This window comes from Aptenodytes forsteri, unplaced genomic scaffold, assembly GCF_000699145.1.
Source record: "Aptenodytes forsteri isolate BGI_AS27 unplaced genomic scaffold, ASM69914v1 Scaffold15, whole genome shotgun sequence".
In the NCBI taxonomy this organism is placed as follows: Eukaryota; Metazoa; Chordata; class Aves; order Sphenisciformes; family Spheniscidae; genus Aptenodytes; species Aptenodytes forsteri.
The window spans coordinates 21522891-21549156 of record NW_008795129.1 but is presented as its reverse complement, the minus strand read 5'-3'; the positions used below and the strand labels follow the sequence as shown (position 1 = coordinate 21549156).

The following is a 26266-nucleotide window of genomic DNA, read 5'->3' as shown; positions in this document are numbered from 1 at the left end:
CAGTAATACAAATTCACTACCTGATTTATGCCAAAGATTTCTAGCTTACTGACCTTGACTGGGAGTACTGAGCAAACACACAGGCAGCTATTTTGACTCCTGTTTTTGAAGACAACAATTCTGTGTTTTGTTTGAGCTCATGGTAGCCACAGCTTCCTTTTTTTTTTCTTTTTTTTTGCCTTTGTCCATAAAGGAAAAAGAATATTCTTTCAGTCTCAGTATTTATCTTTACTTTTTTCATACAAAATTTCCACTTATTTAATGAGTAAATTAGCATTTTCAGAGTTATAAGCCTATACAGAGATCTAGAGACTTAAAAGGAGTCAATACATTCACGATTCATGGTGAATATTAGGATATTTCATTAATACCAACACTAAGATCTTGAATACTACATTTTCCAGCCAAACTGAAGGGAGCTCACAAAGTACTCATAATATTAACGTTCTGAGCCCACTCAATGGCTTTTAATGTAAGGATACTCCATCTTTCACCTACAGTATGCTAAGTCTTGGACATTATATTGATGGTCCTTGTTCATTCCCCACAGCATAGTTAAGAGTCTATCACAAAGCCACCATAAGTAATTTAACACAATCAATTGACTCTGCTGAGCATAAAAGATGAGGCCTGAGCTTCTGTGCTGTATATTGCAGAGTGAACTAGTCTCTCCCTTGGGAATGCACTTTTTTCAGGTAAAAGCATAGGTCACCTGCAGGATAATGTCTGCCAGCCCTGTTCTTAGTTTGGGAAGAGCTGAGTTCTCAGCTCCATCTCCTTAAACTTCAAAGACAAAAATATAAGCAGCTGTAGTGGACACAGTCACAACCCCTTGGGTGTAGTTTTCTTCTATCATGTATAACATAACCATACTAATCTGCTTCATGGCACATGTTTCAGTACAAAAATAATTCTTACTCTTGGCAAGAGATAGTACAAACTGCAAATGTGTTCAAAACTTGAGAGTAAACCTGTACACTCCTATTCACATTCATTTACACTCCTCTCGCTCTATTTTTAACAGGGAGTTCAAACCAGCCAAGTGTCACACATTGAGCATGAGCTTCGTAACTCTGCTGTCTGTCCCGCCTGCCAGCCTGACAAGGCACGCACCTCACATTCAGCAGCTTTGTGCTGGAGGCTGTCTCCGACTCCGAGTGTCGGTGAGCAAAGAAGAGTAACGAGCCCTGTAGTAAGACAAGGCCTCTGCAGGAAACCAGGAGACTGCTTAAGAACATGCCAAGGTTAATGGTTGGTGATTAAGCAGCTATGGGAGAACAGGATGCTGCACGAACACAAAAAACAGAACAAGAAAAAGCATGGATGAGTCTTGCTCTGGTATGCTGACTGCAGTTTGAGATAAGAAATGCTCAGTGGGACAGAGAGATGCTGTACTTAATTGAAACTATGTAGAGGAACCAACAGAATGATACGTCTTAGAAAACACGTAAATAATATATAACCAGTATGAAGCAGATAACTGAAAGGAGCGCTCAGGACCTTGAGGGGAGTATAGTTTGCAAGGCCAGCAGTACCATACCAGCAATACCACATAAAGCCAAGATGACCTACGTAACAGTATCAGAAATACCAAGTCTGGTATTTCTCATAGGAATATGGGGATAAACAGGGAAAAAGTAATTACAGGCTGGTTTACTTAGGAGGAGACATGAGTGGAGAAAGGCAGGTACAAAGGCAGCGAAAAAGAGGGTCAAGAAATGGTAGAAGAAATAATAGATGGTAGGATTTTCTGACAGTGAAAGTGTAGATGCTGACAGACAGTAGTGGACTGACCTGCGGACGCTGGAAGGAAGCCATGTGGACAACCTGCCAGACTCTACCAGGTCCATGTCTGAAAGACTCAGTGTGGGAGGGTAAGGTGTGGTATAATTTTGACTTAATAGAATGAAGTCATAGAATTGTAACTTAGTAATATAAGTGTGTAATTAGTAAATAGCATAGCCTTCTATATCCGTTACATCTCACACCTGAATTTTAAAGGACTCTGAGACAACAGTCTTCCTGTGACAGATGGTCCGACTGTTGTCACACTCTGGAAGTGCCTACCGTGAGGGAAGAGAGGATGCTGCGGCATAGCCCTGAAGCTATGAAGGTCAGTGCTAGTTAATTCAACCTCACTAAGAAACCTCCTGAAAGGTATCTGCTCTAGTTACATTGTATTGTAATAATGCCTCATTTACATGAGAATGCTCACATAAATATGAAGATTCGAAGTTTCCACTAGAAACAATAAGAAGTAAATGAAAAAGAGATTAGGATTAAGCATCCTTCAGACTGTTGATGCTTCACTTAAGAATATCCCCTGTTGCTCATTATATGTAGACTTTTAAGGATGCAGGTGCATCCAAGAGCAGACATTTTATACAACTCACCCACATATCAAATGGTCAAATGCTGATGTTAGAGTCTTACAAGCCATCTCCCATTCTGTCAATAACTGTCATTCCCTCACATAGGTAAGGTTTAAGATTGTGTGGCAGGTTTCTTTAGCTTTGTGGTTGCACTTTATGATCAAGAAAGACACTGCATGCTGCTTCAGTGACCCACTCATCCATATTGAATGCATTCAGCATTTATTTGCAGTTACAAATTAATGAACATGCATTGGTACCACATGTACGGTACCATACTGAATCCATCACGCTAACATCCAGACAGTGTAACTAAATATCAGCCTTGAAATATTTGCAGCCCGTAGCTATGGAAAATAATTTTTAATAGGATGTAACAAGAAGATGAAACATTTATCTTCCTTAAGTAGGACCTGACTTCGGAAAGTGTGGAATTGACACCACGGGAGCAATTACAACCTCAGCCAAAAAAATTAAGAGAACAGAAAACATCAAACTTTGCAGCAAGGTTTTCAGTATGGGCAGAATCTGTTACAACCTGTGCTATGTAGCTTGGTATGCAATGTTTCTATACTTCTCAAGGAGGGGCCATGAACCCACCTCATGCCCAATATACTTTGATTTGAATGAAAAACAGTGTATTACATCATGTGCATCAAATGACCAGAATGTAGACAAATGACTGAGTGCATCTTTGCAATGACTAGCTACACACAGGTGCTTCAGTCTAGTCTAATGCACATGCAACCACGTATTAGCAATTACTCACGTACCCAACAGGTACCTAGCAGGTACCTGGAAAAGCAGTAGGCAAGGACTAGGCCACACGACAGAGCTACTCTGATGGGCCAGATCCAGCCTACAGCTGGATTCCTCCAAGACAGCTATGGCACCGATGTATATTTGTAAAGAATGATGATGTAAAAAACCCACTGATGTAGATTTGTATGTAAGTATGATGATGTACATTGTGTGTATAAAAATACAGAACGGTAAAGGTCCCCTGCAGTATTTTCAGACATTGAAACCCTCATCATCAATCCAGGAGCAAGGAAAATCTAGCATACTATCATGTTGTAACTCATGTGATTTTAATGAAAAAAAAATCAAAGAAATACAGGGCTAAAAAAAAAAAAAGTAGAAAAAAGGCATCTCCATGGCTCACCTTGCCAGTGATGTTTGTAATCACACATACGTGACAGGGCAATCATCATGGCACAGTAGAGCGGGAGAATTGCTGCACAAAGCCGCCAGCTCTTCCCCCGGCCATTTTCCGTGAAGCAGTGTAACTTTCCAGCTAAGTAGAAGGTGGTAAAGCCAAGGCCTGAAAATGCAACTGATAAAGAAAAACACAGAGTTACAGTATTTTGTCATTAACACTGTGTGATACTATCCCTTAAGATCCTTTAAGATCTGACAGCAAGATCCTTCTACTGCGGAGGTGTCTTGGACTTTCTAGGGTGATATTAGGAGCTAAGGTAAGTTGAGAAGACCCATCTGCAAAAAATTGAGGGAGTTTCATAATTTGAATGGTGATTCCTATGTAACCATATAAATGATGCTGTTATAACTTAGTATTTTAAAGGTATGTAGCAAATTGCCTACGTATTTTTTTTGTTTTCTTTTTCTTTTTTAATAAAGCAATCATGATCTTAAAAACTTTAAAAAAACACAGTACTTTGGGGGCTGAATGGGAAAAGGTAGTCTCCCACAAGATCCATGATGTACGTATGTTCTCCACAGCACTGGTGTTATCTATGTAGCAATGCAAGCAATCAGGCGAGCAAACGCTGCAAAGCAAATCTACTTCCTTCCCATAGATACTCAGCTTTCACAAAATCTGACATGTCTGCAGATTCTGTGGTACCTCTAGATATTCATCTATCCAATAGCAATTGGATTTTTTTTCCTTTAGCAATTCACCTTTGTCCTCTGGAGGAGACATCGGCTGTGAAAAGAATCCCTGATTTTATTTGCACATTAAATTAAACATTTAGGCAAATTTTAACTTTAACATGCTTAACTTTCAGCACATCTTTCCTGATTTTAGACCTATTCTAAAAAGTTAAGGTTCAAAACAGAAAAGGATTCAGTCAGTTTGTACTGCAATTGAATTACATTTAAATGAGATTTTTAGGTTTCATTAACCTGTTTCTGTAGAACATGTTCAACTGGCAGTGACAACAGAACTCAGGCACCAAGTTTCTGTACTGAACTTATTTCATCTTGCAACTGTTCACCTTCCAGAGAGATGCTGGATGGATTTTTTTTTTTAAATATGCATTTTTAAATTTTTCTTAAAAACATTTAAACATTTTTTTTGCTGTAGGAAAATTAGTGCTGCGGCTGAACAGGGACCTCTGTGAAACATAACTTCTATTTTCTCCACCAATGTCATACGCAATTTTGCTCCTGACTGCAGAGATCAAAATAGAATATAAGCATGTAAAGCACAGATAACAAAACTGTAAGTATTTATCCAAACATTTGAAATCCTTTTTCTGACTACCTTTATACTTTTTATCTTTGTGATATCTAAGCACCTGTATAAGAGGTAATAGGTCACATTCGTAATACAAAATTCTGTTCTAATTCTGCTATCAGTGAATTTAATGGTAAAATCACCATCACTGCTGGGTCAGACATGCATCTTTTTTCTAATCTCCTGCTAGGGCTTTTCAAATGCCCTCCTCCTCATGTTCCCAAATGCTAGATGTGACAAAGAAGTAATTACTTTGTGTTCTGCTGATAAATCTATGGGATGGTCAATTTTAGCTGACAGTACGATGGAGTGGTTTCATAAGTTTATACTACACAGCTGTTTGAATGCAATTACTCAAGATTTGCATTTCATCTTCAAACACACAAATAAATCACTTCTTTAGACTGGATGTGGCGGAGCAAGACAGAATGCTGATTAGTCATCAAACCAGTCTTTCAAATATATTGTTTCCTAGAAGGTTTTTCAACCAGTGCCGATTCTGTACTTGTCAGAAGACAGTGGGAGACAAACTTTAAAATATAACAAACAATCCTGAATAAATAAAAGATTTCTTGCAGACTGGGTTATCTTCTTGCATACAGACCTTTGAGAGTCATATAAACTTGCTTTACCTTTCAGACTATCTATCAACAAGAAGAAATCACTTCTTCTGACATTTCTATGTCATGGTATTCTTGAAATGAATGTATTTTCCTAAGAGTAGCATGTCTTACACAGAAATAGGCTGTCAGATGCATAGTCAGAGCACCAGGCTATAGCCACCATGGAAAAAAATCAACCTGTAGTCCTGACAACATACCTCAGAAAATTGGAATACCCCCCCTCCCTTTTCAAACATCCTCTCCAAATCTTATTACCCAGTGTAGACTGACACGCTTAAAACAAAAATAAACATTTCTTCTTCTTTCCAGCGTACACTTTCTCTTGTGCCTCTTACATTTGCTAGATTAGCCGCTGGAATATGACAAAAGACAACACTGCTCTCTTTTGTGCTCTTCCTGTTGCACTAGATAATTTTTGTGACACTGTCTTCTGTATCAAAGACCTGCAGCTCTTTATAGGGGTTTTTTTTTTTTTGGATGGCTAACAACACACATTCGCATCTGTGTGAGCAGACATAGGGTGGTCCATTCTGCAGACATGTATAAACTTACCTGAGACTGCAAGGACAGGACTCATCTGCAACATTCCATCTTCCAGTTGAGTAACTGGAGTGAACAAAACTAAATCTGTCTTGGATATTCAAAATCAAGTGCAATCCTGGAATGAATATTTTCAAATACTTTCTCTCAAAAAATTAGTTTTATTTTCATATTTCCATTTTCCATCCCAGGTTATTATTTTTTAGATCTTTAGAAGAAGATGAGCTGAAATCTGAAGATGGTATTCCCAGGCAGAAGCATCAAGTGCTCTGTCGCTTCATTTTCAGACAGTCTACAATGCCTAGCAATTTTGAGGGCTTAAAGAAATATTGCCCAAACTATAGTGTAGGTGTTCAGTTCACACAGACTTGTATTCAGGATTACTAGCATTTGCCAGGCAATTTTACTTGCAGTTGTCAGTGTGGTGGACAGCAGCAGCAGATTTAGCTAAATGGGCTTTAGAGCAAACCTTGTGATATTTTAAAAAAGTTATTTCCCCAGAATTCATTTTTATCAGGATTTGCCACATTTGCAGAAGGAGGTGCTCGTGAATGAACACAGAAGTTCAGCAGATCTATACTTGCACTAGACACAAAGGCAGATTTTGCCTTAGATGGCCGATGCATTCCTCTAAACTGAAGGTCCGGAAGAAAAGAGACTCACAAACACTCCTCCAGGGGAACTTATGCCTAATGTAAGATAGAAAAGTAATATAATGATGTTCTAGCTTGTGCTATGAAACTAATATTCTGCAGAGCAGCTTTACATTGCAACATTGTGACTTCCCTTACCCTGGAGCGTGCACATCCAGAAAGAGCTGCTTGACCCAATAGTCCCTGTGTGTGCAGAGTCAGCAGGAAAGAACATGGAATTAACAGCTAAACGCTCTGGGATGTGGGAGTATCCATTATAAAGGGAACTATATATTCCAAGACAACTTGGTTGCTGTGCACTCCAGGCAGGCAACTTCTTTGCTTGATGGCTATATTTTGAAGATGTTGTCAGTCAATAACATTAAGAAACAATTCACTCTTCAAGAAACCTGGGACTATAGGTGATATTCACACAGAAGAATTGGTCAATCAGTAGAACGTATTTGAGCAAATTTTTTTCTGCACCAGCTAGAGTCAATACCTCACTGTATCACAGAGAAAATGCAAACACACATATACACACACATCACATGCCCTAATACATTACATACTGCCTAACATTGTAATAAAAGTTATCATTCTGCATAAGACAACAGATCCCAAACAATCAGCAAAGCAATGTTCCTCATCTACACAAATACTCCTGCTAAGCTGGTTTCTTCCCAGATCGTAAGAAATTAATACTCTGTTTATATAAAGAAGGCAAGAGCAACTTAAAATGCCAACCAGGCCTCTTTGGAGACATTGGCAAAAACGAAAATAAGAAAATCAGTCTGTTAGTTTAAAACAATGTTAACTCAAGACAGATGACGCAAATTCCAGACAGAAATATTTAACTGATTTGAAGCGTTGGAAGAGGAGAAAGGAATGAATCAAACACACAGTATACAGAAATGAGGTATTTTAAACAATTGGTATAGCTAACTCAAATCAAAGTCCTGATGCTACAAGTTGCTGAACACAGGAAAACCTTTCCCGAGACAAGCCACATGCTCTGTCAGGGACTGATAAAACACTGGAGATTTTGTGGACGTATTGAAAGACAGAAAATGGAATATTGCTCTGTAGCAGCTCTGAGAGGTCTCAGCTGAGACAAGGTTACCATTATTCTAAGCGCTAAGCAAACACACAGAGAGGACACTGTCCCACAAAGCTTAGCAACTAAAGATACAAAGGCAAAGGAGGCAAGGTGAAGTGCAGAGAGCAGAAGGGATTTGCTCAGTCAAGGATGAAATGTGGCTCCTGGAGAGCCAGGGTCTGTGCCCTAGCTAGAGGCTTGTGCTGCCTCACTGTTCTCCCTCTGCCTTCTGAAAGCTGTTATTGAACTTTTCTCTTTAAATAAGGCAGCTATGGTTTCTTAAGAAATTAACGGAGATGAAGGGAATTTTGGAATGAAAGGGGAAAATTTAAGTCTTACAGGAATAGGTGCTATGAGCTAACTTAAAGGGGATAAAAGACTTGAAATGAGAGGAAAACACATTAAGCAATCTTTGATTTGTCCCCTCATTGTTTACTTCCATTTCCTGGATCTGCTCATAGCATCAGATAATTGGTTTAGGGCCAATGGGGCTATTTAAACACCAGTAAAAATCATGGATTTGCAAATCTTTGTACATTTCTGAACAGAGTCTGAAGGGAGTTGAGATTCATAGTGCATGTTATACATGTTTTGGATTTCTTTAAAGGAATCACTGGAATTCACACGTACTGTTTTTTTCTGTATTTATATGGTTTTATTTCAAACTATTATCTACAAAGAATCTTTAATAATGCATACGCACTCTCCAGATAATATTCATGGTACCTAGAAGTCCCTCACCCATGAATAAAGGTTAGTTTGTGAAAAATTAAATCAATTTCCATTCCTTTTTATACCTATTCTAGCTGTTTTGCTTTTTCATAATGTAGACCTACTGGTTATGTAGACCTGCCAGTCAAGAGTGTCTAACTGATTTTGTTTGCAACATGGCTATAAACCATCCAGAGACTGTAATGCAAGTTCTGTCATACGATCCAAGCCAGCAGGGCGGTAGAGAGCAAGCACGTTGTCTCTCCCTGCTCATCAAAATGAATTCCCTATGCCCATTCTCAGAATGAGACCTTTCAATACCAGTTATGTATGAGATCGATCAACTTGAAGTCACCACTTTAAGTCGGTCCAGTTCACAAAGCATACTGGGGTTTTTCTCTGCAGGTAACACTGCTTATTTAGCTTGCTGAGTAAGGAGTGTCCAAAAGTTCACAAGAGTTGGCAGCCAGAAGGGACCAGCTGATCTTTTCATCTGACCTCCTATATATCACACCATTACGATCCAGTTAGCACCAGAATGTGAGTTTGGATAAAGTACAGTTTTCAGAGAAATAATCTGAAGATAGAGGAAGAGAATTATCTCGGATGCAAGAGGACTTTCAACACCTACCACTTGGTGAAGTTCTTACTGACAAAACCACAATCAAATTGTAAACCACCATCAGCATGGGCCACCTCCATCTGAGGACCTTATTCAGTAAAACACTTACAATAGGAAGAGAAATATAAACAGTGCTACACAGGCAAAAAATCAGTAAGGCTCTCCAACAGCACAAGAAGCGCTGTTCCCGCTTCACAATAATCAAGTACATGCAGAATTGATGCAAAACACTGTTACAAGCACCTACTGAGGTATAAGCGAAAGGAAGTATCTGAGTATGTTTATTTACTGTTACAGCAGTGACACGAGCAAAATACTTGATAGAAAAAAAATGAAAACCTGGCATGCCTTCTGCCCAAGGAGTTCATGCACTAAGCTCTCATCCTGCAATTGGATCAAAGGGCACAGAACCTTGTCACCATGGAAAACCTCAAAGGGGATAACGGCACGCTGTAAAGGTACCAGGTCAAAGCCTTGCAGATCTGATGAATGAGCAACCAGTAGAGGGTAGAAAATGGAAGAGTCAAAAAACCCCAATTGAATAGGTGTTTAGAACTAACTGGGTAGCTATAGACTTCTGTGTGAAGACAAGAAAGTGGTGTTTTGACCTTTACATCCTAATAGTTTAGGAAGTACCAACTTAAGAGAGTGCCTTTCGCCTTGTTTTGTTTTGATAAGAGAGTGCCTTTTTCCTTGTTTTGTGTAGATGGGGTATCTGAAACTGCTATTGGAAGGCACATTTTAAAACTATACCATAATGGTACTTGAAGCATGTCAAAAAACATCTGCTTCTTGCACATTATCATTATTGGAATAAATAAAACTACATTAGATTCAATCTTTCAGTTCGCTTCTATCGCCTTCTTTAAAAAAAAAAACCACAACATTCCAGAAGAAATAAAGATGATGATAGTATCTAGAGGCACAGCAGACCACATCCTGACATCTGATTCTCTCCAGACAGCGGATCTGAGTTAGTTTAAAAACCTATCTGTACGGACCAAACCAATTACCAAGTTGAAATGCATAAAGTGAGAAACTGTGAACAAGAATCTGCTCTAAAGCACCCCAAATAAATTATTTTAAAAATGTGTAATTGCTTTTGTGGGTGTTTTCTGGAAATTAAACTACCCCATGAGGATCTTCAGCTTCTCAAGTTTTAATGAATGCTTTGCTAAGCACGCAACACGTCTTCTTTACACTAAGCAGTTTTTGAACCGAAGAAAAAATCCTTAACTTATTTAAGTGGCAACAAATAATGAAACTGCAAAACAACCATTCAAATGGCCTATGTAACAATCAGAGAAAATGATCCATCTCTTTGTCTGTAATGCTTTATACTTGCAGTGATTACTATATTTTCCAAATGCAAACACATACACTGAAATTGCACAGCAGCCTACTGCAATTTTAGCTAGGGCTACTGGTGAAGTTTTTCAGCTTCACACTGTTCAAAGACTGAAATATTTATCTTTCCTGAAGGAAAAAGTATGACACCAAATGGCTGCATAAATTTTAATGCTGAAATTCAATTCAAAGAGGATTTTATGGAAGTACAATTCCCAGAGAACGATTTGAGCTTATTATCACAGGCAAAATATATTTTTTTTTTTCCAAGTGGGACAGTCAATCACCTTCCCTTTGGCTTAGCTTTATTAATTTCTTTTCACAAAGAAAGACAGTTCAGCAGAAGCAACATGAAAAGCACATCACAAAATACAAATGTATGCAGGGATCTGGGAAACAAAAAGGAGATATCGGAGACAGAGACATGTTAGAACAAAAATAGACCTATATTATCTGAAAAGCAAGTAACTAGAGTATTAGTCATTAGGTTGTTTTTGCAGGACTCTCACAGTGAATTCTCGTGAACCTTTTTTGTTTTTTCTGACATATTTTATTTTCATGCACCTTTCAAGATACCTTATTACACCTGAAATATCTAAAGTGGTCTCAGGATGCATCTCACTGCTACCAAAAAATGAGAACTAAGTTCTGATTTGTTCGGTTAATGATGCCATTTACAAAAAGTCCTAAAAGTGAACCTGTTCCATAGCCTGCTTTGCCACTTCTGATGACAAACCTTGAACAAATCCCCTTTCTCTGAGAATACAGTAAAGACAAGCCTAAAAGGGCTCAGATTCTGGAATTACTTTGAAGAGAAGGGGTCAGCACTCCTGCACTAATCAAAGCAGCCTTAGCATTAATATAAGCTACAAGAGACTGTCTTGTAAACTCAGCGCTAATCATACACCTGTATCAGACTAGAAAGACATCTTTCTCTGCAAGGTATGTTTTTTACTCTTTACTCACTGCCAAGATCTCCATGCTTCTCAATTACACTTGCTGAAATTAGGTCCAACTAATGAACTTGTATCAGATTTAAACCTAGGACAGAATGACATCAGGATGCAACTGGTCCTTGAACACCCCCATGATGGTGCTGCTTTAGTGTGGTCCCTGGCTAAAGCACAATTCTCCTTACAGGCATCAGGAATACCAAGTGCTGACTGATTTTTTTTTGTTAGCTCACACGTGCATCCCTTTATGAAATAAAGTCCTGATACTATACCTCTGGTTTCTTGAGAAAAAAATTGTTAAAACTGAGATAAGAGTTGCCAGGTTAATTCAAACAGGTCAGTACTAATTAAACAGCTACTACCCTGTCAATTAATAACCAGAGAATATATTTGTCTTTCTGCTAGACCTTAGCATGAATACAGTATCTAGCCACAAGCTTTAGATCATCAGCTCTCCAACTCTAATACAAATTATTGTCACTGGGGGATTTATGAGGTATCTAACTACAAATAATCCCTGTCAAGAGCAGTTTTTTCTTTCCAGTTCAACATTGGAATATACCAAGTCCCACATGTTGGATCAGGGTAACTTCTTGCCTCCTACTTTGCCACACCTACGCCATCAGTAGTATCCTTGATAATGGATCACATCCTGCTCAACTACTTGTCCTCCCATTCACCATGCCAAGTATTTGCATCAATCTTTTGGGGATGTGCATTTAATTTAAAATTTGTTTGAAGCGAATTCGTACAAGCATACAGATTAGCATGTAAAATACAGTTAAAAGACATTTTGAAGAGTACCTTGATGGACAGAAACTTTTTACAGTGGAGGATTGGAACGCTTCTGTCAAACACAAGATGCAGCATGGTAGGCAGTGTCAAGGAGTTTGCTGGATTATACCAGCGTTAGTACTGCCTGCAAATAATGTCCCTAAATACTTCAAAAAGAGACTAGGGAAACCTCAAAACTATGCACAGCTACAGCAGTAAGGGTTATATAGAAGATCTCTGCTTCTCTTTGCATGCTGTGAGACCCAGCAGGAATAAGAAAATGTTATTTATTCCTGCTACACTGCAAAGTGCAAAGTGATGAAGCCTGATCTGTCCACTATTTGCAAGAGGAACTTACCATTGCGGGCTTTATGTAAAGAAGAAGAGTTTGGGAGAAAAAAAAGGCAAGCGATCTGAAGCCTTCTTCAACCACACTTTAAGTAGCAAAGTGAACCAGGACACCAAGAGGAGAGTGGCTGCACAGCTACATTATACCATCACTGAATTCAATGCTGGGCTCCAAACTTGTAAATAACTCTCTTAGAGAAACTTTTAAATAACTCTCTTGAGAGAAACAGGGACTAGAAAGTGGGTATCTTCATTTCCAATTCAGACTAGATCCTCTGAAGATAGCAAAAATAAAGTTGCAGTCCATTCTGGAGTACACAGTAGAACTGGGATTAATCTCTTTAATCATGCATAGAAAAGGAGAAATTACTGTACACTACCATAAAAAAAAAAAAAATGTTATCGCGTTAAATGCTACAGTGTAAAAGACAATGCATAGAACATGTTTGCTAGGTAGGATAAATACCAGTGAGGAACCACTGTTTTACACTGATATGACATCATGTATTAAAAACCCACTTTTTTTTTAATTCAGGAAAAATAGAAAGTCTTTTGGAGGTATGCTTGAGACATATACATAATCTGAACCTCAAACAGACTAGCAGGATTTGATTTATTATTAGAGCTGGAACACTAAACTTTAACGAGTTCATCTCACAACCCCTCCATGAACTTAAACAGCCTGTGTTACCGAGTATTGAGAGGTAAATATGTCAGAGAAGAGGTAAAAGCATTAAACACAACCGTTCCTGAGTATACTCACAGTTTGAATTAAGAAGCCAATAAACCCCACAGGAGATTTTTTTTCCTTGCATATCTAAGAAATCCATTCCTTATTTCCCTGGATTCTTCTTTAAGAGGGTGAAATATTTCAGAGAGACACTGCCATACAGCTGTTAATTAAGAGATTTATCTTGAAAATATGGGAGTAGCAGCAATTACTGCCAAAAACCTGTGGCTTGTAGCTCATCTGTTACTTAAAATGTTCACTTTCAACTGAAGGAAATATGATTATCCTCCATGAAATTGCTAGCTAAAGATAATTAACAGTTCAAATTTAGATACCCAACTATAATTACATGTACTGCCGTAATATTTTATATAAATTATCACAGGATAGCAAACATTTCTATTGAAATTCAATAATTTCTTCACTCTGAAGCACATAAATCATTGTAATTTTTCAAACAAATGAATGGCTTCTAAAATGTAAAAAACTTCTCATTTTTACAATTGACTAATTTCAATTATTTAGTGAAAAAGGGGAGGAGGAGCTAGCTGTCCTTTCACTCCAAAGACATAATATTTTCCAGTCTCCTTTCTTCTTTTTAGTGACACAGCAAGACACACCACAAATACTACATTCAATTAATTAGCGCTTCATCAGGCAAATCTGATGCAAGCATGAACTGCATAATCAGCTTTGATATCATCAGAGAAGGCAACTCCTCGGGGCTAATACAATGGTAATGCACTATACAGTGACAAACAACACTGAGTGGAACAGTTAATTGTGGAGATAAAGAGAAAATAAAATATTAACCAATCAGCCAGTCAACAGCAAAGGTGCTATTTCTTTTAAGAACTGCTGTAGTAGTCCTTACCAGTTTAAGATGACAACTCACACCAAGGAGACTCCTAGTCTGACTGTCAGAGACTTTATAACTGTTTTAGAGAAGGAAAAAAACCAAGAGATTTCTCTCTCCTTCCCCCAAAACCAAGGAGTGGACTGGACAGAAAACTAATTTAGGAATAATCTTGAGAATGCTTTCTGCCCCAATAAGCAGAGTTTAGCTAGGAGGAGTGGGACACATCCACACAAATGCAGACACTGGTACGTGAACCAGTTATCGAGACTATAATTGCTAGAGATAAATAGGCATTTCCAAGGTATGCCATATAACATTTTTTGGTAACAGAATCAAGGCCAGACCCATGAATAGGCACATCCAAATTATACTCCTGCTCCTCATATTTAACTCCTACCCATTACCTACCCTACTGCAAGAGGCATTCTCTGTATACAGTGATACTCTTTTTCATTCAGACTCTAGCCTCCCTGCCACACTAAACAATACCAGAAAGTGATATACTATTCTATTGCCTGAAAACATAAATATCTTTTAACCCTTGCCTTTAGACTTTTTTGTTATTTACAGCAACTAGTAGTTCCATTTTTCTAGACAGGATCTTGCTGTGTTCACCCACACAAACTTACTGATTTCAAGGAAGTAATGAAGGAAAAAAGCCAGAGCAGACAAGATGGAGAATAGAATGGAACAGAATAGAAAAGAAAAGAACAGAACAGAACAGAATATTTCAGTTGGAAGGGACCTACAACGATCATCTATTCCAACTGCCCGACCACTTCAGGGCTGACCAAAAGTTAAAGCATGTTATTAAGGGCATTGTCCAAATGCCTCTTAAACACTGACAGGCTTGGGGCATTGACCACCTCTCTAGGAAGCCTGTTCCAGTGTTTGACCACCCTCTCATAAAGAAATGCTTCCTAATGTCCAGTCTAAACCTTTCCTGGTGCAGCTTTGAACCATTCCCACGCGTCCTATCACTGGATACCAGGGAGAAGAGATCAGCAAAGAAGACAGGCTAATACAATGAAGAATAAAATGGCTAACCATATGATAGAGAACCTGCATCACTGAACACTGCTCACCAGTTCAAATCCGTCTTTAGTCCTGAGTGTCTGTGGAAATGCTATGATACAAAAAATATCTGGTCAACCATTCTGATTTCTATTCTCCGATTAATTCCCTCAGTAAAATCGTCCAAAGATTTTTCCTTCCTCCCTCCTCCCCCGCAAGAGAATTTTTTTAAAAAGACCTCCTATGCTATTATCCACTGGCAGTTTCATCCCGTGAGTCCAACCTACATTGCCTTCCAACACGATCAGAAACTTCCAACATAATCATTTTCAAAAAGTTTCTGGTTGTTTAAACAGAATGTAGGAACGCCAGAGAGACTTCTAAAACCATTGTCTTAGTTCAGATTGAAACAAGCAAAAACTAAAAGTCTCAAGAGAAAATCACCAGAGAAACCAGTTGATCGCAACAAAGCAGTATTAGTTTTAGAAACATTTTGCATAAACTTTTTTGTGTAGGCTTTGTTAGTTAAAATACTGATTTCATTATTTGCTCAGTCCTCTGCAGAAGGGAGGGGAAAAAAAATTACCTACCTACTTACCTGTAATAGCTGGTGCTTTCTATGTAGAACTCACAGTAATAGCAAAATCCAAATGAGGCTTTCTGCAGATGTTATGCACTTTTCTGACATAAATAATATGCTTGATTTCCTGCTTTTATCTCAAGAGACTTTTAATATCCCCTTGTTTTCAAGAGACCTAAATTAATGTTTTCAGAAATCTTTATGGCTGAGATTTCTGCAATTTGATAAATCAGTCAGCCACCTCTAAAGAAAGGTGCCTAGCATTTTAACTTTATAATTCAATTTCAAGGTTTTTATTGATTTATTTTTCTTCTGCTTACAGCAGAATTGTAATTGATACTCTTGTTTTTATTGAAATAATTCTAGATTGACTCAGGGTTATTTGTATTACAAGAACATGTACTTATGTGAGTCAGCTCTATAACTCTTCCTGCTCAAAGAGGTTTTGACTCAACCAGTAGCATTTGGAGACCAATCGCAACTAGCTCTTGTAGAGTGGAAAACATACACCCCAACTCATGAAGGTGACCACCCTGTAGACAGATTTAAAGTCCCCATGGAAACAGAATGGTCGGTTTTACTTCCAAGTAGCTCTAGTTTAGGCAGAACGCTCTCATACATATTCTGGTTTATTCTTATCATGGGCTCCAAGACCACACCGTGATGTGAAACACAGTGCTACAAGAGGGGACCGTCATAACACTGTCTTCAACAGCATATGCCTGATCAGAATGAAAATGCTGCCACAGAAAGTCTTACCCTTAGTCTCTACAGACATAGAAAATTACCCTATCAAGATTAAGAGCAAGGACTGCTTCTAGCAGTCATTCCTGATCGAACCTGATCAAAATGTTTCACAGCTGATGGGACTCGGGGCAAATTCACACACAAATATCAGCTTCTAGTTCTCAAAACAGGAATTCTGACTAGACCTGTGATTCTCTATTTTACTCTTTGCAGAGGAGGATGAAGGGATATCCTTCACGAGGCCAGGGTTTGACCTGAAATCGAAGTTAGAAGAGTGAAAAGCAGCATGTTTATGCAGTGAATACAATGAACATGCAACCAAGCCATGGTTTTGCTTGGGCTATTTACCTGCTTCTCATATACAGTGCAGTAGCCAAGCTTCTCTTACCTCCCAAGTGCTGCCTAAAACAGCCCACTGTTGAGCTTACCTACCCTAAAGAAAACTCCACGCTGAAGGATATATTACTAAGGAAGAGCTAACAACACACCTGTTTTAGAAATATCTCTACATTTGGTTTGTTCTTACACAGAAATGCTACACAAAACCACACCGAATGGATTTTGGAGAGTGATGTCAGTGCTATGCTACAATGGCAATTTCAAGGAATCTCAGTATTTGCCAGGGGTGTAATGAGACTTCATTCTCATGGTCAGAAATTGATGTGCCAGCCTCCTCTGTCTGAGTTGGTTGATAGACATCCATTTTCAAATTAGTCTTGAGCTTTCTGACCCATTTTGCTCCAGAGAAGAGCTGTCACTGCAGTTCACAGATGAAAATTGATCTTTAGATCTCTAGTGTAACTCGAAGTCCTTTTAACTGAAACAGTCAGAGAAACAATGATTTTAGCTTTACATACAGCTAAAGTCTACAATATCACAACGAAGTCTTCTGCAGGCTGTTAAATCAAGCATATACTTTAATCTTAGCTTACTAATTTTACCTGAAAACTTAGGCAAGAGAAAAGGGAGAATTAGACTGAAAGGTAATTAAGCTTCTTCCCTACACAGATGAAAGCAAACTGAACAGCTATAATAACCAAGAAACAGCAATAGCTGCGGGAAAACTGTTTTATCGAAGCTAAGCTCAGAGATTTACTCATACTTCCAGCTCACACTTTAACTTCAGCTCTCCAGCACTTGAGGAAGAACCATGTTGACTCGCAGAGTCATTCGTTCTATTCCTCATGAATGACCCAGGATTCAAGATGATTCCATGTTTTTGCTTACTCTCCTCTGAAGTCTCACTCTACTCTTAAGTTCCCTGCATGATCTGGTCTCTAGATTAGGAAAAGCCAAACCAAATAAAAAGCCACACACACACCTCTTTGGTATCCTAAGTGAATCACAAATTACAGTGGACTGCAAGTCAGCAAATCACAGTCCTGAGATCAAGAAAGCAACAGACTCATCTGGTACAATTTCTGATTTTGCATGCAATCCTTGGTATTGCTAAATAACATGTTACTATGAAGAATCACATTACTTTCAGCTTTTCTTCAAGAAGGTCTGCTGAATTTTGCTAGAGAGCAGAGAGATGTAACACCTCATGCTTCAGTTCTTTTAGTCATTTTAATGAAAAAGGCTGGGTGCTGGTGAGAAGCAAAGAGCTCTTACACGGCTTGGAAGTAAGCCTACTGTTTGCAGAGGAACTGATGGAAAGATAAGGACATGTCCTTTCACATTAAGATTTGGTATATTCTCAGACAGATAAGTGGTAAGCATTGACAAAGATGAATAGCATACCTGCGTGGCTATATATTTTCATAAAGACAATAGGCAGGTAAATAGCCACCTTGTTTATCCCAATAATATGCATTATAGCTGCTTGATAAACTGGCACCTGAGCCAGCTTATACTCAAACTCTTTTAGCTTGTGGAAATTAACTGTTGATTCTTCCTAGAAAAAGGGGGGAGCGCAAACCTTCAGCATTTACCTTCTCTTTTCTGGATAAGGGAACTATCTCCTGAGTACTGCCTCTAAAGTTGCGTATACTGCCGTTCCTGGACAAGATGGGATGCTCTGTAAGGCATGAGGCTGGTGATGCACATGGTCATTTCCCCTACTGCCACCTGCATTCTATCATCAAATGCAAATTATATTAGCTTTCCAGTCCCTTTCATTCTGCTCTTTAGGAGTCTTACTAAAAAGCAGTCTCAAGAAGCTAACACAAGAACTCCACTTCTGGGAAATATGTCAGTGCTGGAGGGAAAGGTATGCACATTCCTAACATCTGTAGGATGTGGGGGCTGACCTTGCTCACAAAGGAAGAAATGGTAGTGCAGTGGAAGAAGTCAGCTGGGATTCCTCTCCTTATTCGAAGATAGGGCTGGGGGACCTCTGCAGAAGAACTTTTCTTGTATATTCTTAAGCTTGTTACAACAGATTGAACAATTACTGCTGTCATTCATAATGGAATCTGGCTACTTAAAGTAGGAAATTACTATTCAGGACTGGTCTGAAGATGTAATCTCATTTATTATGCCAGCAGAAAAGGGTAACCAATTACTTTTTTCCTATTGATGTTTGTACTTCCTTTCTTGGAGACCCTGTTCTTTCTCCCAACAAATAAGCACAGATGACCTCATATCCAGTACTCTTACAATGTGCATATCCTACTTTTAATATAAACGGAATCTACAATGGGTAACTGGCACACTGTGTGTAAACTGTAACACTGGCAATATTTTCTTTAAAGCTATATTAAAGTGCACAGTAGGTATTAAGATCCTAATTCCTTGGTCACTGCTCCCATTAACCCTGTTTGCTGATTACTTCTTCGATGTAGTAATGATGACTATTAACAGATTAGAATTCTCCAGCCAATTCAGTTCTGGCATTGATTTTGATCAGAGCAAGATTATGCCCTGTGGTGGAAATGGATGTTTACCTTGATTTGCAATGAGTTCATACCTGCAAAGGCTCATCCTGAATAATGAAACTGTGAAAAATCATTCTTCATGATGTTACAACCTTGCAAATCTGGCCACTGCTAACGTTAGTTACATTAATAATGACATATTACTACCTAGGTCTTATTTGTATAAAAAGTGCAAATTATTAAAAATACACTGCGAAAGGAACTGTTTCTTTTAAAAGCATGAATTCCTTATAAAAATGGGCTCAACCAATTCATAGAAGTTGAGTGTTTACATATAATTTGCCATCTTGTCTATGAAGACTGTGAGGTAAGTGTAAACTATAGCTTGAAAGGCAGAGAAAATAATTTTCTTCTTCACTTCTAAGAGGCCATTATTCTCTCAAACATGTTGAGACCCCTTCATTCATCAAGGAGGTAATTACAAAATATATGACATAACAGTAGCTGTTATTGTCCCTACAACCAAACATTCTGATTACATGCTTCATTTCAGATTTCTGATTAAATTCTCTGATTTCTTCAGCTGTATTCTACAGGAATCACTACAACTCTCTTTCAGCCAATATAATACAAGAAGGAAAAAAAAACCCACCAAACCACACACAAGAAATAACAGCTGTTGTATAGCACTATGTTGACATTCACTCTGGAAGCTGTACAAATCAAATTGAGATGTTACCACAAAGTAATTTCTTCAAACCTTGATTTTTCCTTGCAAAAAGGAACCTCTGGAATGATTAAAGATTTCTGTTAAAAAAAAAAAAAAGGCACAATTTAGCCAGAAGTCAACTTTTCAAACTAATTTAAGTAACGAAATTGCAGCTACAAAAATAAAATCACATAAGTATTTAATTTCTTCTACTGCCAGTACAGCATTTTTATACAGAAAAATGTTACTTTTTTACTGATTTTATTCCCATGAATCTATCGAACCCAACATGAAATTGTAAGTTTAATTATCTGCGCGGCCACTCCATTATTCAACTGATTTTAATTTTTATCAAGTTTGTCTTTCAGTCAGTTGATGCGAAATCCGCTAGCATCACTTTGGACCTTTCTATCTGAGATCAATGGCCGACATGAATCTCCTGAAGTTCAACACAGGGAAGTGCAAAGTCCTGTTCTAGGGGAAGTTAAGCCAGACTCTTCTCAGTAGTACCCAGTGAAAGGAGAAGAGACAATGGGAAATTGCATTTAAACATAAGAAAAAACATTCTCACTGTGACAGAAAAAATATAGGTTTCCCTATGAGAAAGGTTGTGGAATCTCCATATTCAGAGACATGCAAAACTGAACAGGACACAGTGCTGAGGAGCCTACTCTCGCTGACCCTGCTTTGATGATTTCCAGAGGTACCTTCAACCTAACAATTCTGTGAATCAAACTATAAGCTGATAGAAACCAGACTAGCAAGTGATTATTCATTTATTCATAGCAGAGACACCAATTTCAAGCTGCATATATGGGTATTCATGACAATCATGGGCTCGGTCTGCCACTGACTACTGATACTAAGCAGTACAGGCTCCAAGGAGGTTAACAAGAATAAATTAAACCCTCACCAAGCCATTCTTCTTTTCTTCAGCACAAAGATATCAAACCCAGTTTCATTCAACACCCTCAAATCTATGACAGCAATCCCTTAGCTGAAAAACACAGCTTAAATAGTTCTGACCAATTCAGAATTAACACATTTAAAAATAGTCACTAAATAAAGCTGAGGCCAAAACTCTGGGAATTGCAATCTGCTTGCAAATGTTTTGAGTAGAATAAGAGCCTAAAGGGAGTTATATCATGATGAATTAATCACTTCCTCTAAGAAAGGAAACAGGGTCAAGAATTTGGCATTTCATTCACACAGGATTTTTGGTGTTTCTACATGAAATGTGTTGTGTTACTATTATTTACCCATACTTGCTTGTACAGGGACTTCATTACTACAGTGATGTCAGCATATAAGATATCTGACTGTCTAGGAACTTTTTTTTTTTTTTAACCTAAATAACCTATTTTACTGAACATTTGAAGCAAGTCTGTATTGCAGAGTTGCTACTTTTTTCTAAGAAAGCTTCAGGAGATAATCCATTCAGAAATCATTTACCTGGAAAGCAGATCAGAATACAATACTATGGGGTTTGCTGCTGTTGCAAAGCTGTATTTACATCAGAATGGTCTATTGCTTGTTGAGTTGAGATACGAATTAGGTCTCTGGGCATACCCTTTCTCTGTACACAATATGGCTTTGGTCATTCCTTTAGCATTTTAATAATAATAATAAAAAAAAAATTTTCTTATGACTACCCAATAAACAGTCAACAAATGCGAAAGAGAAGGCAGGTTATGACAGTAAGAGCCCCATGCTCTGAGAGCACTATGCTGTGCTCCCCTCAACCCTCTCTACCATCACAGTTCACAACATTCATAACCAGACACAGGAACACAAGACCGTTCTGTGGCTGGATGCAGTACAGCGGTATTTCTGACTGCCAGCTCAGTGGTGTCTAGTTCCTTTACTTTGTTTACCTACTTACTGGTAGTAAGTAACTACCGGTAAGTAACATATGAACATAAGCAAATATTTAAGGTCAGGTCTAATCAGGAAGTTGACCCAGTTTTGGCAACGGGTCAAGACTCACTCATTAAACTATATTAACATAAACACCTAATACTTTTGCAGCACTTTTTTGCTTGCTGTTGGTGGCTTATCCTCATTTATACAGATGAATTCTGGGTCAAAGACTGAGTTAAAATGCTGGTCTTTTAAAAGGTCAGGTCTTTCTCCCTCTGATTTAGAGCTCTGTACTCAAAACTTGGTATCACCAACTTGGGAAGATGATCTGGATTCGTATTTTAAGCCAAAATCTTCACAGCTAAAAGCTTAGGGAAATTAATTTCAGACAGCAATTGGAACAAGACTTCGATTTCTATAAATTTGTGCTTCTAAAATATGCTTTCCTTGACAGCTGTTTTTTCTATCTTTTGTAATATCCCTCAGTTTCCACCTCTTCATTCCCTAAACTGCCTACTAGTCTTCCTTCATCGTACACACAAAGTATGCTCAACTCCTTCTCCACCTGAAGAAATCTACCTGCAGTCCTGGTAAATGGTGCTTTAAGTCAATCACCAGTCAGCATACAAATAGTCTAACAATATCCAGTAAAGTAAATGACAGGTGTTCATTCTTGGTCAAAGACTCCATCCGTTCACTGCAAAACTGTAGCTTTTTCCATAAAGATCCTTCAAAGGATCTTACATAAAATTATTTTTTGGCAGTAGTAATTAAACTATTTGTAACCGACAGTCTCTTTTGTTAAATAAATCAGAAAAAGTAAAACTCTACCGGATACTAAGGCCAGCCTTTCAAAGATTTCAGACCTAAGGAATGGAAATCTGCTTCAGTTCATTTGCTCCGCTTCTAAAATTGCTAGATTTTAAATGCATCCTGAAATTAATTTCCTTGCTTTGCATTACAGAGTGCCTTATGGGATTTTCAGAAGACTAGAGCATATATTGTGATAGCATCTATTTTACAGGGCATCTATTTGTCTTCAAACACTTGTCCTTCACAGCATATTCCACAAGTGATACTACCTGACAGGAACCCCACATCTAAGCTTACCCTTATATAGGCAACTTACAGCATGTACAATTACAACATGCACTGATGATCATTCTGTATCGCTTGCCAAGAAACTATAAACAGGCTTTAAAAGAGAGTATCAGTGATACTCTCACAGCTCCTTGTGTTAGCTGGCAGTCAGCTCTCTTTGCACCAGTCCCCACAAATAGTCTAAGAACCAAGGGAGACTGTAACTTCTCACCTACTGCTGCTCATTCCAGCACACCATGCATCCCTCCCTCCTCTTCCTCGTCATATCTAGTTCTACCACATAATTCTTTCAGATATGATCAGATGTTTTCCAATGTTTTTGATACCTGGAGAGTTCCACAGTGCAGTAGCCCAAAGAAGTATCTCCTGAACTCCTTATTAGCATACTTGGTGAGAAAAACAAGTAAATGTGCTACCCATGATACACATAAGTACAGAAAATGAAGTTAACATGACAGCAAAAAAACAAATTATGCAGCAAATTATTGGAACGCATAGTAAACTGTAATATTAAACTGTAGCTTAATAGAGAAGAATTGTACTGACATGATGAATTCAGAGCAATTTGAAATGAGGCACCAAGCTCAGAAAAGAAATGTCCAAGTACGTGGCTCAAGATCAGATCAGAGAGTATTTATACTAGAGTGAACTCAAAAACCGTATAACAACCAGCCTAATTTTAAGCTGCAGGAAAATCCTACTGTGTAAGATGCTTAAATTTAATATAAGAAAAGAATTTTTTTAATTAGTCAGGAATCCTGTGTACATAGCAATGAACTGATGTACTGTAAATGATGCAAGAAGGCTTTTCCATCTGCAGTGTCTATGAATCTACGTGTGGACCTGAAAGACGAAGTCTGTTTCCAGACTGAATTCTGTATGATTTCAGCGTACATGGCTTCCAGGCCAAACCTTCCAAAAACAGGTAGAGGATGGCAGATACTCCCAAACTCCACATGCAAACTCTGAACATTTTTTGCGTATTAAGGGTTCAAGAGTTTAACTGGGCTCTACTGTTCAAAACATGGGGAAAAAAAACAAACCCACACTATTTGGTAGAACTAGTTTATATTTGTGACATTACCAGGACCATAAAATGAAAAGAGAATTTGACCCTTTAGTTCTCCCCCTACTTACAGCCACCTGACTGGTGATATAGCAACATCACAGCTACCCTACTGGTCATATTCTTTTCTTCTCCTCTGCCTCTCTGTCACGACCACCACTTCCTCTAGCAGCATAATTGTAGTGTATCACCAGCTACAGGTCTCCTGCAGTTCATTTGTTCTGCTTGTAAAACTACTAGATTTGAACGTTCATCTTTTGCTGCTTCAATTAATGGAGTAAGAACACAGCGGGGTTTAAAACCAAAGTCAGCATCAGCTGATAAAGTACTACTGTGGTTCAAAGAAGTCATCACTCTTTGTGAATGGAACTTCTAACCAACTGTGATGGGTGACTTGCCGTGCATCTTCTGTCCACCCCAGAATCCTTGTGATGATAGACACCTGCCAGGGATCTGGAAGGCAGTTTACTATCTAACCAGAGACAGACAACAAATAAACTTACCTTTTTATATCTCCCACTCCTGGAAAATAAAGGTTTAATCTCCTATATAATGAAGGAACGGGCATGTTAATGACTTCATGTATTTTAAAACATTTCCCCGTGCTTAGGAAAAGAACTGAATTTTGACTGGTGTGCAACTGAAATCTGGAGATGTCAGCATCTCTTAAAGTTATAATGTATGACACTGATTTAGGGAGAACAGCTACATCTGTTGCCACTGTGTGCACTTCTCCCAGAACTCTCTAGAGTTCCCAAGCCATTCTTCTCCCTTCTTCCTTTGCAACAAATGTAAGCTGCAACTCATGAACTTTACTTCTGTGCTTTACAGAAATGTGAGCTCTCATATCAAAAATATGCTCAGTATTTCTGTCACCTTAATTAAACACGTACTTGACATATAGTCTTCTATTCACAAGTAGAATCAGTCTTCCTAGCATCTGAAAAAACCCCGATGATTTGTAGGCTGAACACTTTCCCTGAAGAAATTTAGATATATTCTCTAAACAAAGCTATTTGTCCGATTATAGCAATGGTAATTTAAGACTAAAACAAGGACAAGAAAACTGACTTTATTCCTCAGGATCTCATGGCAATCATAAAAATTCCAAATTTTGTCACCAAACTAAACTCAGACCTCTCTGTCCACATAAATACTGGACAATGAAATCCTCACTGCTTGTAGCCTATATAAAGAATAGCATATTGTGAAATCTTCCTTGAACTAGTAAATGCATAAAGCTACTTAAAGTAACAAACAATTGATATTGAAAAGAACGCTTCTGATTTCTTTTTCAGTTTTTCATCACTGAATATCTGGTCTACCTGGAATTGCTCCACTGGATCTAAACCTGGTATTATAAGCATTTATTTCCCATGCACATAACAACATATTGGGCAATAATTAAACTTAACAGGAGCTTTCTGCATGATGGTCACTTTTCAACAACAAATATTAAGAGTTAGATACTATTGATTTTCAGATAAATAACACTACAAGACTCTTGGTTCATATTTTGTTTCTGGAAAGATCTTGTCAGCCTGATACAAATGTCAAAATGACATCAGTCGTGAGATAAAAAGGAAGAAATCAACTACAAAAAGCTTTCTGTCCACCCCATTAGTATAATGTATGCCTGCAAATTCAGTGATCTTTTCAGCTACCAGCTATGCATGTGGCTTATCCAATTAACTGTTCTGCGTTCATTCACCATATTTTTCCTCATCCATCGGTTTTCATGCGTTGCATTCAATTAAATACTCTTTATTCATATATTGCATTTTTCACCAATTGGTATGCTGGGTAATCATTACACTTATTAATTCCAGGCAATAAAAGTTTTATACTGATTTCAGCATAATTTGTTCTGTTTGTTTCATTAAATACACCAAATCGTTCTGTCTGTATGCCCATCCATTTTGTTGTTCATGTTTCATTTTTTATCTGTTGCTTGCTGCTGCTGTTTGAATCTTGCTGCAAGGAAAGAAAACAAAATTTGAGACAGCTAAGGTGGTTTATTGTTTAGGACTATAAAGTTTGTAACATATCCACAAACATCTACTACCCACTTATCTGTTTCTGGGACTCAAACGAGAAAAAGGGAGCAAGATCAGCTTAGAATTTCATTCATCCCATTACCCAACTTGTTTGCAATATGTAATTCTGCACAATTAGACAATTTGAAGTTATTACTCTAAAAAAATATCAGAAAAACAAATTCCAGAGATATGACTTACTGGTACTCAATTGGCAGTTCTCGAAAACGGAACAGTACAAG

At 38.1% G+C, this 26266-nt stretch overlaps 1 protein-coding gene across 1 annotated transcript in view; it reads right to left on the bottom strand.

Moving 5' to 3' along the window:
- The window catches only part of PLPP4 (phospholipid phosphatase 4), a 59927-nt gene that overhangs the window by 2314 nt on the left and 31347 nt on the right, over positions 1 to 26266 (bottom strand). Inside the window, exon 6 of the mRNA XM_009278104.1 lies at positions 3538 to 3708. Within this exon, the coding sequence (XP_009276379.1) occupies positions 3538 to 3708 (171 nt within the window). The remainder of the gene's footprint in view (positions 1 to 3537; positions 3709 to 26266) is intronic.